The following is an 11,978-nucleotide window of genomic DNA, read 5'->3' as shown; positions in this document are numbered from 1 at the left end:
ATACGTGAATTTTCTGCTTAGGTCGGTGACCCCAAGTTGTTGAGGCGCGAATGGACTGCCACTTGCACCGCGTGCGTGTTGCCGACTTTATCGAAGAAGTAAACGGCTACAACTGGCGCTGGTAGCAACATCTGCAATACCTGAAATAAGTTGCATGTTCTACTTAAATTATTATATTAAGCACTGGCAGCGCGATCTTCGATAACCTGCAGTACTTATGGTTTGCATACGACTAAGGCACTGACAAGATGTACACATATTTCGAACATTGAGTTGAAGAAGACAAAGCAAGATGTCGCTACAAGGTTTAGTACTTCCGTTCACTGCTCCGGTTACCCGGTAATCAGCAAACGGTTAGAAGCTTACGATCAAACTAAATCTTTCTAAGAATACGCCATGAGACACTGTTCAAAGTGTCACTGATCAAATGACTTCCCAATCAAAATAGGCCTGGTGCCTTCTGCTGACCATACCGTTTTTCTCGGATCCAGAACTTCGCCTTGATTGAAGTTCACGAAGGCATTCTTCACCCAATCTATGCTAAGTGACTTCGTAGCATATTTAAGAGTACATAAAAGGGTACACAGACGGTTTTCTTCCTTCGGTAATTGCGAAGAAGGTTCGCACACAGGAACCGAAACATAACTTTCGTCTTTTGTTGCTCAGTGACAAGATTTGTTATTGCTCTACTATGACTTTAGTGGAGCAATCTTAATCTCTTTGGCTAAGTAAATAAGTTCGTTTTGTTAAAAAACAATGCGATATTACACTGTGCCAGGTGTATACAAAGCGTTCTGCACTCCAGAGAGAGGAAAGAAGTAAAATAAATCGCTAAAATTGTAAACGTCTGTTATACCCCAGCTGGTCCAAGCCTTTAGTCAAAAAGAATTGGTCTATAGACGGTTAAATCAAGGTTAAGCTGTATCAGATCACTGAGATAAATTATTTCGGTCTACTAAATTTCGGAAAATAGGCTCAGCGCGCACTAGAAGTACCTACGTTTCCAGACTTCTACGTCAGGTGCCTTACACGATGGCTGCCAACGAGACAATTTAAGAGTGATACACAGAGAATTCCACCCAAAGTGGTGCGTAGTTTGTACACACAAGAGGCGTTAAAATTTTGGTATTTGTGGACGCTAGGCCGTCAAGTTTGAACTGGAGCGAACATTCTAATCAAAAACAAGTCTGGATAATTTACGTCAACGCTATCCTGATAACGCAAGTCAAGTGGTATGTGAACAACGCCACCCAAAGAAAGAACAACAATAAATAAAACCACATTCCAACATTCATTCACATTTCTATCGCCATAACAACACGAAATACAGGTGCTGGCCAGCATTAAGAAACATCCACACGCGTGTTCTGGATGTCCGACCAGTTCGTGCTGTCCGTACGACGCGGAATACACTATGATGAAAGACAACATGTTGGATACCAACACGCTAAACATTCATTCCTGCCTTATATGCGTAGGATCATAGCATTATATACGAAGACTAACGTGCCAGCCGTTACTTCCTTGCCCACTCTGAATTTTTCATTGGACTGCGGTACGAGTGCCCAAACCACTCGCGTTGTTCTACATCTCGGCCCAGGCCTCCTGCTTCACTTGGCTGCCCTGCGGCAGCTGCCATCGCAGCCGGCTGGAACGTCGACGCGTAAGCCTTGCTGTCGGTAGACTGCTTCCAAGGCCCACTGTAGCATCCGCAGCACGTGCCGTTGTGGTTTGACCATGACGACTGGTGGCTCCATGATCCGTTCGTTGTCGCTGCCCCCGAGCACCTGTGTATCGGCTGATCAACGAGGTGTCGGTGCCTGGTTTGCTCGAGGTATCTGGACACCTGCTCATGGGATGTCAGCTGCGTTCCAGGCATGAGGCCAGTGGCGAAGTTCTCGTGACATGTTCTGCGTGTGTTAGGAATCGCTGGTTACTCAGTATATCAATTTTGCACCCTGAAAGTACTGTGTGTTTGTTCTATTGTTAACATCCTCAACATTGCACTTTACAACCAGCACATTCTGAGGTGTCCGTCGCGCCACAATTATCGTCATCCGTGCTTTCCTTGTAATTTTATGTCTAATTATTTGGGTTTTACGTCCCAAAACCACCATATGATTATGAGGGACGCCGTAGTGGAGGGCTCCGGAAATTTTACTATCTCGTGTTATTTAACGTGCATCTAAATTAAGTACACAGCTCTCTGGCATTTCGCCTCCATCGAAATGCAGCCGCCGACGCCGGGTTTCGATCACGCGACCTTCGGGTTCCTTGAACCGTCAGCGTTAGCTACTTTTCGATTAAGAACGCTATGACACGTTGAGAGTACGCATGCCGTTCGTGACATGAAAGTACCGGGCACGCGAAAGGTATGCACGCGAGATAAAGACGATTATTCGTGTGATACTAGAAAGAGAGAGAGAAACGAAGAGGAAAGGCCGGGATGTTAAATACAAGAAGTTGCTGTAAGCAATGAATGCCATAACAACAAATGGGAAAGTTATACGAAGTGAGGCTGACAGCTGACTGCTTTAGCATGCCACCTGGCGTAAATATACGCTGGCGACCACCTCTCCACCTCGTCGTTATGGGGCTGCCACATCCCCTGTATCGTTGGGAAACATTACTATTCTTGGGCGGAACCACTGTTGGCCCACGTACGGCAAACAGCGTGCGCCGTGTCTGCGCAGCTGGTGTGCTATATCTATCTATCTATCTATCTATCTATCTATCTATCTATCTATCTATCTATCTATCTATCTATCTATCTATCTATCTATCTATCTATCTATCTATCAGGGGCGTAGCCAAGGGGGGGGGGTTGGGGGGGTTCAAACCCCCCCCGAAATTTTTCAGTTTTGCTTGCGTATATAGGCACGCACACATAAAAACGCACGCACGAACATACATAAAGTATGGTTGAACACCCCCCGAAAAAAATTTCTGGCTACGCCCCTGCTATCTATCTATCTATCTATCTATCTATCTATCTATCTATCTATCTATCTATCTATCTATCTATCTATCTATCTATCTATCTATCTATCTATCTATCTATCTATCTATCTCATCCCATCTCATCTCATCCCATTCCTCCATCCCATTCCTCCATCCCATTCCTCCATCCATCCATCCATCCATCCATCCATCCATCCATCCATCCATCCATCCATCCATTCCCTCCATCCATCTGCCTTGTCTTGGTGCTCCCATCGTCGCTTTATTAAATCAGTATATGACGAATGTGAATTGCATTCAACGAGATGAATAGCATTTCGTTGCCTATAATTCTTGCCATCGTGATACCTTGACGCCTGTAAACTTGCCATCCTGATACCATGATGGCCGTTGCAGTATCTTGCCATATACAACAATGTGAAAAAAGTGAGGCATGGATGCTATTACATGCATTCTATATGTGTCTTGACATGAATGACACAAATAGCATGCTCAAATAGCATCGTGAAGCTCTCGTGGTCGTTTCATTAACAGGGTATATACGCCAGAAGGTCAGATAATAATATCTGGGGTTTAACGTCCCAAAACCACGATATGATTATGACAGACGCCGTAGTGGAGGGCTCCGGAAATTTCGACCACCTGGGATTCTTTAACGTGCACCTAAATCTAAGTACACGGGCCTGAGACATTTTCGCCTCCATCGAAAATGCAGCCGCAGCAGCCGAGCGTCATAACCACTAGACCACCGTGGCGGGGCGGCCTGAAGGTCAGGCTGTTGCTGATGATGATATGAGGATGTGCATGCTTGCGCGACAAACATGCGGCAGTGAATACCGTATCATTAACTGAATGGCATGGCATATCATAAATAGCGTGAAATTCATTAATTATACGATATGCATCTCATGCATGGCAAGACATGAATCGCATATGCGACAAGATGCCATTGCAGTCACTTCTTTAGCTGGGAAATCTCAATGTACCGTATTTGATTGGACATGTACCGTATTTGATTGCATAAAAGGAAATCTAGTTAGCAAAATGTCAGCAAATGTTCCCTAAGTATATCGGAATGGGCATGCATGCATGACAGACACGATAATGAACGACGTGACATGAATGGCATCACTTGCTTGTCATGCAATGCATCACGTAAATGTCATAAATGAGCAAACGTTTCGGTCATTTCTTTAGCTGTGATACTTCGATATTTTCACTCGTTGAGGGCAAGAACAAAGTGGCAACGGCCATACACGGAATGCCACATACAAAAGAACGGTCCCCAACTGGCACGGGATCCTCGTCTTCGTTATTTTTGCTGGCCACGGTTCGCTGGCTCAAAATACCACGTGTAAATACGCATGACATCATACGAATGACAAGACATGTCAAATACGCGATGACATGCACCGTATTTAGTCGCACACAAGCGACACTACTTCGCCAAATTTCGGCTAGTGTTGGGTAAGTACACCGGAATGATAATGTGCATGCATGACAATATGCGGCACTGAAAGACATGTGATGGCATGAATGATAGGACATCTCATGGCTAGTGAATGGCTTGACTTGACTGTCACGACATGACTGACATATATGAAATGTCAGTTTCGACCATTTTCTGAACAACACGCTGCTGCTAGCGTTGTATATTGGTGCGTAATGTCAGCTAACCGTAGACTTTAGTGCCTGCTGTTGGCTGACTTTACTGTTGGCCAGCGTGTTCCACTGCTTGCTAATGTTAACTGGTCGTATATAACTGTTGGCTCGTGTGCAAATTATGACTGATGGTGGCGAACGGGTGCTAATGTTTGGTTGCACTGGATCATGTTTATTGACTAGTTGTAGCTGCTAATGTTCGCTTGCTCTTGGCTTACTATGATTACGGCTTGCCTAGAGCTCTCAGATTTTGGCTAGTGTTCACTACCACGGGTTGCTGTTACTTGCAAAGCGGCTAGCGTTGGCTTATGCTGACTAGATAGAGCTTGCTAATGTTGACCAGCGCTTGATAATTTTGGCTAGCGGTAACTAACATGTTGCCTTGTAATAGTTAGCGTTACCTTTCAGCGTTATGCCACGCTGGCTTAGTTGGTTAACTGTCGGCTGGTGTTGCCTTAATGTTGACTTGGGCAGGTTAACGTTGTCTGCAGTAGTGTAGTGTTCGTCATCCGCTCTTACAACAATGTAACAGATATTACATGTGCGCTGTGACTGCCACTTAATGTCAAGTATTAGTCGACCCCGCAAAAATGCGCCAACGAAAGCTCCTCATTACACGCACGTCAGCGCGTCGGTCCATAAACTCGTCTCGTAGCACTTGACTCATAGTCATATATGCGCCATAGGCACCTTCTCACTAATTGATTCGCATCACATCGATTCCCACAACGCGTGGGATCTGACGGAATTTAGGTCTCATGATTCTCATCCGAATTCTCACGTAGCCTGCAAAATAGAGAGCTTCGCGAAGATAACATCTGAGAAAAAGTCACGCCATATCCACGGAGTGAATGATGTTAGAGGAGCTTGCTTGGAGATCATCGGCTAACCCGTCAATCCTCCGTACAAATTCCTCTATCGTCATATAAAGACGTGACCACGTTGTTATATATATACACATTATATACACAATGTTTATTAATTTACAAGCGGCGACAAGCGACCGCGCTGCTTAGGCTGCGCGAGCCGTCGTCGCTGCCGCCGCCGCTGGAGTAGCACTAGCGAAGTGCACTGTGAGCTCCCGGCGAAGAGAAAGGAAGCGCGCCGAGGGCAAGCGCTGTATATGCGCGCGGCCCTCTAGCGGTCACATATCTAACGAGAGCACGCGCCGAGTGTGCAGCGGAGTGTGCGGCGCCGCCTGAGCGGCGGCGCGCCATCTAGTGAGCGCGCTTGAATCACCGGAGAGAGCACAGCTGCGACTCTAGCGGGGGCAATGAGAACTAGCGGATACGGCACGATGGACAAGGCACGAGCATAAGAAGCTTGGCGAGCAAGCTCCTAAAAAGGCGATGCAGCCTACCTTACTTTCCAAACAAGATGGCGGCTGAGCGGAATGCTCGAATCTCGCCGGTATGGTCGTGTGCCCATAACTATAGTATGATAAAACTTTAGTAGTCCGCAGCATTTCATTCTGAAAGGCGGATGCACGCAAGCCTGCACCAATGGGCGCGCACTCCCGACTGACGTCATGAGCTGGGCGGCTCGTGACCCCGCCTTCGGAGAACATTGCCCGAAAGAAGTTAAATAGCAATGCTGCTTCTCTTGTCGACGGGAGGTGGCGTCACGTCGCACAGACGTCATGCAGACGCATTCTGTTAATCGGAAGACTGGGACGCGATGCTGCCTTCTAAGCTGTCAGCGTATATATACTGTCTGCTGGGCTGTCCAGAACTGGAACAACGCCATTGCTCCACCTCACAGTTCCCTCAGTGTGACGTCATTGAATGCTGCGCTGCGTTGAATTCGGCGTCTTATGCATTTCTCTTTACACCGTTATTATAAAATTATGAGATTTTGCGGCAAATCAGTTCTGCACTATGCTCGCAAGGTGATGAAAGGCTCATGAAAGTTAAAATTATAATCCTTTCATGTTCAGCAAAGCTAGAAGGAAATCCATTCGGATTTCTTGCACTATAGTCCATGTTGGCGAGAAAGTGCACCTGAGTGATTCAAACCCGTGACCAATGGCTTTCCTGGGTGGTCGCTCTACCAGTTGAGCTAATCGGGAATAGATTGCAATGGGATGGCAAAGTTATCTACAACTCGAAGCACACAGAGACAGAATATCGCAATTCAGTTCTGGGGAACTCGCAAAGTAGAAGGAACGAGAGGAATACGGGTAAACCTACTGGTCTAACGACTCTGAACGAGAGGAAACACTACACCTTTCGAATCTTGGAATCGACGAAGTAGGCACAAAGCAAAGAAATTCTGAGTGAGAACCAACAAGGACGAGAAGAGACATGAAAACACACACATGCAGTGGGTACGCCATCACTACGAAAAAAGAAATCGATTTCCAGGCAGGTTTCGTCTGATTTTTATTCATGTGCGCACACACATATATATCACTTTTGTGATTAAACATTCAGTAGAAAGTCAGCACTCGCCCTGTTTTCATGAGTCTCTCCTCGTCCTTGTTTGTTCGCAATGCAGAATTTTTTTCTGCATCGATGCGTTTCTGAAGTGCTATAAGGTACACAGGGTGTTTTTATTGCGATAGCAATTATGTGAATACTCTCGACGGGTTTTCGCCATCGCCGTCGCGTCCCGCATATGTATGTTTATATAAAGAAAAGCCACAAAGAAAAATAAATCGAAGAAAAAATTCCGAAGCGCGCCACCGGAATTCGAACCTGCGACCACTCGCTCCGCAGCGCACTGCGTTAGACAGTTGGGCCACGCGCCATCCGTTCATTGCAATACTAGCGGCGAGCTATTTATATACACCATTTGCCGCTGACGGTACGCAGAGCTCGGAGGTGCTTCAGCGTGTGCAGTATCATCCGCGAGATTGCCCGAAGGGCGCGCCTTAATGCAACGCTCCTAGATTTTGCTTCAGTTTGAAATTTACCCTTGAGACCCGCACTAAAAGTGGCCTAGTTCTGTATATATTCGCGATGTGGAACGCCGGGTAAACGATGCCCCGAACGCCACCGCGCGGCAGGAGACGCGGAGGGGTCACTCCACGCGCCGCACTTTTCAAGAAAAAAAAATATACCAAGAGCGTTGGGCTGTATCGCGCTGCTCAAACACAAAGAAGTAACAACTGTGACAGTTGTTTGTTGGCACTCGGCCAGTGTATACCTGTGCGTTCTTTTCGAGCGTCCTTACTTGTGTTTGAGCAGCGCGCAGCCATTGTCGAGCTGTAACCGTTGTTAGTGCGCGCTCGTCCTGTGTGCAGTCTTTTCGTGCTTCCTTCGCGCTTGAGCGGCGCGCTGCAAGTATCGAGCTGCTTGCCGTTCTTCGTGTGGCATTCTAATTTGTTGCTATCGCATTCATTGCTTCGCTGTTGTGCGAAACTGACTTTTTATAGGCAACACAGATTTCTTATCAAAATGCTATGACAGTCAGGCCCCTTCCGACTTCGCCAACAGACTACACCGAGGCGGAAAAACTTTGCTGCTCCTAAATTTACATTGAAATGAGTAATTAACAAAAGTTCGTTAATTACGTTTTTAATCAGTAACTTGAAGATTGTTGAATGTATGAAAGAGTTGTAGGACGTGACAATTATTGGCGTGCCCATTCCTTTTAAATCACAAGAAGCGCACGTAATTTGAGATAATAATAATCGAAATTCACGGCCCCGTCCTAGGCGTCACCGAAACGGAGCGCTGCGGGCGCGCAGGAAGTGCAGCAGCTGTGTTACGTCACACGCAAAGCTCACGTGACGAACTTTGAAAAAAGGCGCGTGCAGCAGAATCTGGTCAGGCAAAACAGTAAGTCGTCCCAAATACCCAAATGAACCACTTGTTCTTTGCGTTTGGTATGTAGTGCTTATCTGTTTCTTTCGAGCTGTACCGAAGAAAACCGAAGTTTCCACCTTTTCGTTCACTGTATACAGCCTAAAACTAGGCAGCAACCACTGCGGTGCTACTTCTTACAGACAAGCGAGTGAGTTCTTTGCACTTCTTTCGAGTTTAACAAAGAAACGGATAAGAACTGTACACCAGACGAAAGAATAAGCGGTCCAATAGGGGATATTCAAAATGTACAGTGCCATCTGTCGACAAGCCCGTAAGCTCGATCCGCCATGTTTTGCTGGGCGCGAAAACAAAACCCGTCACATATCGCTGCTTTTCAGGGGCTAGACGCTGGTTTTTTGCCTTCGTTCTGGGATGACTTCCCATGCAATGCTTCGTGCGCTGCTCAGACAACGAGGTAGCAGTGATATTACGAGGAACATGCAAGGTAACACTAATCTTAATCAAAAGTATCAGTTATCTACTAAACGATGAAAAAGAAAGTACCGACGCGAACTTGTTTCGACAACGAGGGTGCCACTGAGCTTTTGTTCGGAAACGACCGGTGCGCGCACAAGCGCTCTTCAACCTCAGTTCTTATATCTCCGTGCAATATAGTTGCTCGCTTAAAGATAAGCTACACTTGCGGAACAAGCTTACGATATACGCATTTGAAAACAGACGGCCGACGTCGTACACGCGCGAGAGAGCACGATTGATCAACATTAGCTTGTCGGTGTTGCAGATCGACAAGAGCGATGACTCAGGCCTACGTATTATAAACGAGTGTTAGCAGTGCCACTGACGCACACATCCGCGGAAAATCAGTGCCGCCACACGAGACTCGATCGGCGCAAAGGGCCCAAAGAGAATCTGTCTCTACGCAAGCTTCGCAAGGCAGTGCGCCAAAGTGCATAGTCCACATTCCGTGTCTGCGCTTGGCTTTACACTCCCTTATCGCTCCCATTTTATTAGTTTTATTTTGCTTTCTTCAGTCAGCGTGCCCTGCGAACACGTTGGAGCTTATATCTGGGTTTTAAAGTGCCAAAACCACGATATGATTATGGGGCACGCTGTAGTGGAGGGTTCTGGAAATTTCGACCATCCGGTGTTCTTTAACGTGCACTGATATCACACAGTACACGGGCTCCTCGAATTTCGCCTCCATCGAAATGCGACCGCCGCGGCCAAGATCGAACCCGCGACCTTTGGGTCAGCTGCCGAGCACCGTAACCGCTGCTCCACTGCGGCGGACGACACGTTAGAGCTATGAATTATGGAGCCCACAAAGTAGACCAGGGGTCTCAAACAAGCGGGTCGCGGACCTTTCGCTAGCGGCCCGCCGCTTCACACGGAATAAAGTTTTATGACTTCGCTAAATAGTACTCTATATTTCCTCGCCTGTTGTAATTAATTGCGCTTTCTCGGGTAAGCTACATAGACGGGACTGGTATCAAGCGTTTTAGGGGCGTAGCTCCTCTTAGTCTAACCTTGTCACGTCTCCGTTGTCCGGCGTAAACGGATCTCCCGTATGATGCAATAGATGGCGCTGTCTCATAGAAGTACATACAAATTGCAGTTCAGGGACGATATTCTAGATCGCGCTGTACACAATCTGTGTCGTCATCACCATTTCTCGTCTCATTTCCTAGATGGCGTTGGTCCAATAGAATTGTGTGCGATATGGCGCTTGTGTGAATCGACACTAGATGGCACTGGAAGTGCCGCTGCTCTCCGATTGGCTGCTGCGCGGGCTGCGCGGGGATGCGCGGGGAGCGAACGCCTCTCTCATTCTCCTGGATCGTCGCCGTACGTGTCGGATCGTTGGCGAAGCATGGACGATGCGCAGCGGCGGGCGCTCGCTTGGCGGCAGCCAGGCGGATCCCGTGACGGTGCCCGCCAAGGACGCCGCTGCGAAACGTGCTCAACGAGAAGCGAATCCCGAGACCATGATTGCTTCAGGAGCTTCGCCCAAGCTTTTCATCATTCACCCGTGGCTATGCTGTAATTTTTTTTTTAAATTTTTGTGAGGCACCCGATGTGGTCACTATTAGTTGAAATATCACCATCGATCTCAAGCTCTATATTTAGGAATCGGCATCCAGATTTTAGTCATTGTGGAAATCCGTATCGATATGTTTTTCGCAACCTTGCGTCAAATCCTCTTCATAAATGACCCATATATGGGATAGGGAAAGACTTTTTTCCGATAGCATCGTTAGATGACATTTTGTTCAAACTGTCACCTATCGTGGGTCAACGTGGGTGAATCCACGTCAAACGGTGCTATAGCTGCGAAACACCAATAGACATTGTGCAAGCTCTCATACATCAATGTACAATAAACCATCAACTATACTCTTGTGAAGACGTGGTTTGCTTTCGTGTTATACCGATTCATATGACTGAAGGATCAACCTTGTTATATATATATATATATATATATATATATATATATATATATATATATATATATATATATATATATACGTGTGTGTGTGTGTGTGTGTGTGTGTGTGTGTGTGTGTGTGTGTGTGTGTGTGTGTGTGCGCGAGAGCACTCTGAGAAGAAGTGAGCGCCAGCTAATATTTGTGTTATTACTAAAGCCTCGCTTCAGACCTTACCAGATGAGATATCCGACTGTTTATATTGTAAACTCGTCACACAGGACCATATCAATTAAAACACTAAGTCGTTTAACGACTTCGCGCATGTTTTTTCAACCGATGCTCACCGAATATACTGAATCGAATAGTTCTTGCAAGCACAAACAAAGTAACCACTGCCGTCGCTGCTATTACATGGGTTCCCGAACGCCATGCGGATCGAACAGTTTCGTGGCTTACTTGTCAATTTGCAGTAGACTGTTGATCAGTGGCTCTGGGGTACTCCAGAGTGACTCCGGTGTGCTCTTGGGCGACCCTGGGGTACCCTGGGACGACTCCGAGGCTCCACAGCTCTGCGAATCGTCATCCGTGCTGTCTCCTGGAGGTGACGCTGGAAAGCCGCGCCGGCTCTGTTTTTTTAACTTCATGCGCCGGTTCTGGAACCAGACCTTGATCTGCTGTTCGCTGAGATTCAACGCGGCGGCCATCTCCGCACGACGTGTCTGGCACAAGTATTTGTTGTAGTGGAACTCGGCCTCCAGTAGTAGCAGCTGCTCCCGCGTGTAGACCGTTCTCGGTCGCTTAAAACCCTGGTCTTCGCCGCCGCCTTGCTCTGTGTGACATGCAGCAACAAGAAATACACTGTTAAAGAGACAGGGCCAGCCGGAAGAAGCACGCATGCAACATAGATTACATTGAGTCATTTCCTAAGCTCTCTCTTTGCACAAAAAAGCTTTCAGGCGACATAGGGAACACCAAAGGCTTAAGTTATCAGGTAAACGAGACAAAAAGAAAAGAAAAATTATATCAAGAAACATGAACTGCATCAATAGAAAGCGCTTCGCATCATTCTCCCAGTTGCTTTCCTAAACTGATCAATTTCGTGCCTCGAAACTCACCGAGTCGCCTGCCCCCTATGCATGGCTACTTGGTGCAGATTGAC

At 46.9% G+C, this 11,978-nt stretch overlaps 1 protein-coding gene across 1 annotated transcript in view; it reads right to left on the bottom strand.

Moving 5' to 3' along the window:
• Positions 1-1,432: 1,432 nt before the first annotated feature.
• The window catches only part of LOC119394290 (uncharacterized), a 30,553-nt gene continuing 20,007 nt past the window's right edge, over positions 1,433-11,978 (bottom strand). Inside the window, exons 2-3 of the mRNA XM_049416054.1 lie at positions 11,276-11,648; positions 1,433-1,910 (exon numbers count right to left, since the gene is read on the bottom strand). Of these exons, the coding sequence (XP_049272011.1) occupies positions 1,517-1,910; positions 11,276-11,648 (767 nt within the window). The 3' untranslated portion in view covers positions 1,433-1,516. The remainder of the gene's footprint in view (positions 1,911-11,275; positions 11,649-11,978) is intronic.

This window comes from Rhipicephalus sanguineus, chromosome 5 (genome assembly GCF_013339695.2).
Source record: "Rhipicephalus sanguineus isolate Rsan-2018 chromosome 5, BIME_Rsan_1.4, whole genome shotgun sequence".
Lineage (NCBI taxonomy): Eukaryota > Metazoa > Arthropoda > Arachnida > Ixodida > Ixodidae > Rhipicephalus > Rhipicephalus sanguineus.
The sequence above is the reverse complement of the archived record's forward strand: the minus strand, read 5'-3'. Positions and strand labels throughout refer to the sequence as shown.